We start from the raw sequence: 1,369 nt of genomic DNA on the forward strand, positions 1-1,369 counted from the left end.
CTCCCCCCCCCCCCGGAGAACACTTGCAATCCGCGAAGGAAGCCCGGCCCGCACTCCCAGTCTGGCCAGCGCTCTCCAGAGCGGCCCGCGATCCGGCCTCACTCCGGATCAGGGTCCGCCTTTGGCCGCGCCGAGTTCACAACGCCACGATCGCCGTGCTCCAAGGGTTGAGGTTCCGAAGCATCGACTCGTCGCAGCAGATCTGCCCGGGCTCAGCCTCCGGCGTCTTCGCGGTTGCCGCCGCCGCTTCCTCCTCCTCCTCCTCCGCCACCTCCTGGCGCCTCCGCCGCGCCCGGCCGCCGCAAGAAGCCGGCTTTTTGCTGAGCAGCCCCGAGAAACTCGAGCCGAAAATGCTGATCAGACTGGCCACGTTGCCGGTCTCCATGTCCTCCTCCGGCGCCTCTGCCTCCCGCCGGGGCTTCTTCAAGGGCGAGCCCCCCAGCGCCGCCGCCGCCTCCTCGCCGGGCGCCGCCGCGCTCCGCTTCCGGGGGCAGTAGGGCGGGGAGGGCGCCTCCGACGGCCGCCCGCCCGCTAGAGCCGAGGCGCAGCAGCAGCAGCAGGAGCAGCAGCAGCGCGGCAGCCGCGGCGTCTCCCAGTCCGGAGGGAGCCGCCGGGGCAAGGGGGAAGCCCGGGGCTCCGCGGCTTGCTCGGGGGGCAAAAAGACCCGAGGAGGAGGAGCAGCGGCGGGAGAAGGGAAGAGAGGCGGCGTTGGCGGCGTCGGGTGCTCTCCAGGCCGGAGCGGGTCGGGGCCGGCGGCCGCGGCGGAGCCGTCCAGCTCGCTCAGGTAGACCTGCCGGGCGCTGCGCAGGACCAGCGACACGAGCAGGTTCTTGTGGAGTTTCACGCCGCCGCGCTGGCCCCGCGCGCTGTACATCTTGCCCAGGGAGATGCTGACGATGCGGTGCGCCTCCAGCTTGCATTCCATGCTGCCCAGTCGGGCTCCCGCCGGTGCGCGCCGCTTGCCAGGGAGACCACCGACGACGACGCCGCGCCGCTGCAACGAAACCGATCCAGACCGGCAGGCGAGTCCAGCGCCCCTCTCATGGGCCCGCGCACGGCCGCTGCCCGGAGTGCGCGTCTCGCCCTCGCTTTACAACCGTCTTCTTCGCCCGCACCCGGCGAAAGCATCGAAAGCCCGCGTGCCCCCCTCGCTCGCGCTTCCCCCCGCCGCCGACTAAAGCCAGCCGGCCTCGGACGCGTGGCTTTTATATCGCCCCCGCTGCGCCTGAGCCAATCAGGAGGGCCGGAGAGTCCTCGGCTTTGCTTTTGGGACCGCGGCTCCGCCCACCCGCTGTGTAGCCGCCGGCGCGCGCCCACTCAGCCAATGAGAAAACGAAGGAATCAAAGTTTGAAGGCGGCCGGCCCCGCC

The 1,369-nt window shown here is 71.8% G+C and overlaps 1 protein-coding gene across 1 annotated transcript; it reads right to left on the minus strand.

The window, feature by feature from the left end:
• Positions 1-48: 48 nt before the first annotated feature.
• IER5 (immediate early response 5) lies at positions 49-1,163 on the minus strand. The gene has a single exon (XM_015417298.1). The coding sequence runs from the start codon at positions 923-925 to the stop codon at positions 137-139; it is 789 nt and encodes a 262-aa protein (XP_015272784.1). The 5' UTR covers positions 926-1,163; the 3' UTR covers positions 49-136.
• Between the last annotated feature and the right edge of the window lie 206 nt (positions 1,164-1,369).

This window comes from Gekko japonicus, unplaced genomic scaffold (assembly GCF_001447785.1).
Source record: "Gekko japonicus isolate JY-2015 unplaced genomic scaffold, Gekko_japonicus_V1.1 scaffold1876, whole genome shotgun sequence".
NCBI lineage: Eukaryota > Metazoa > Chordata > Lepidosauria > Squamata > Gekkonidae > Gekko > Gekko japonicus.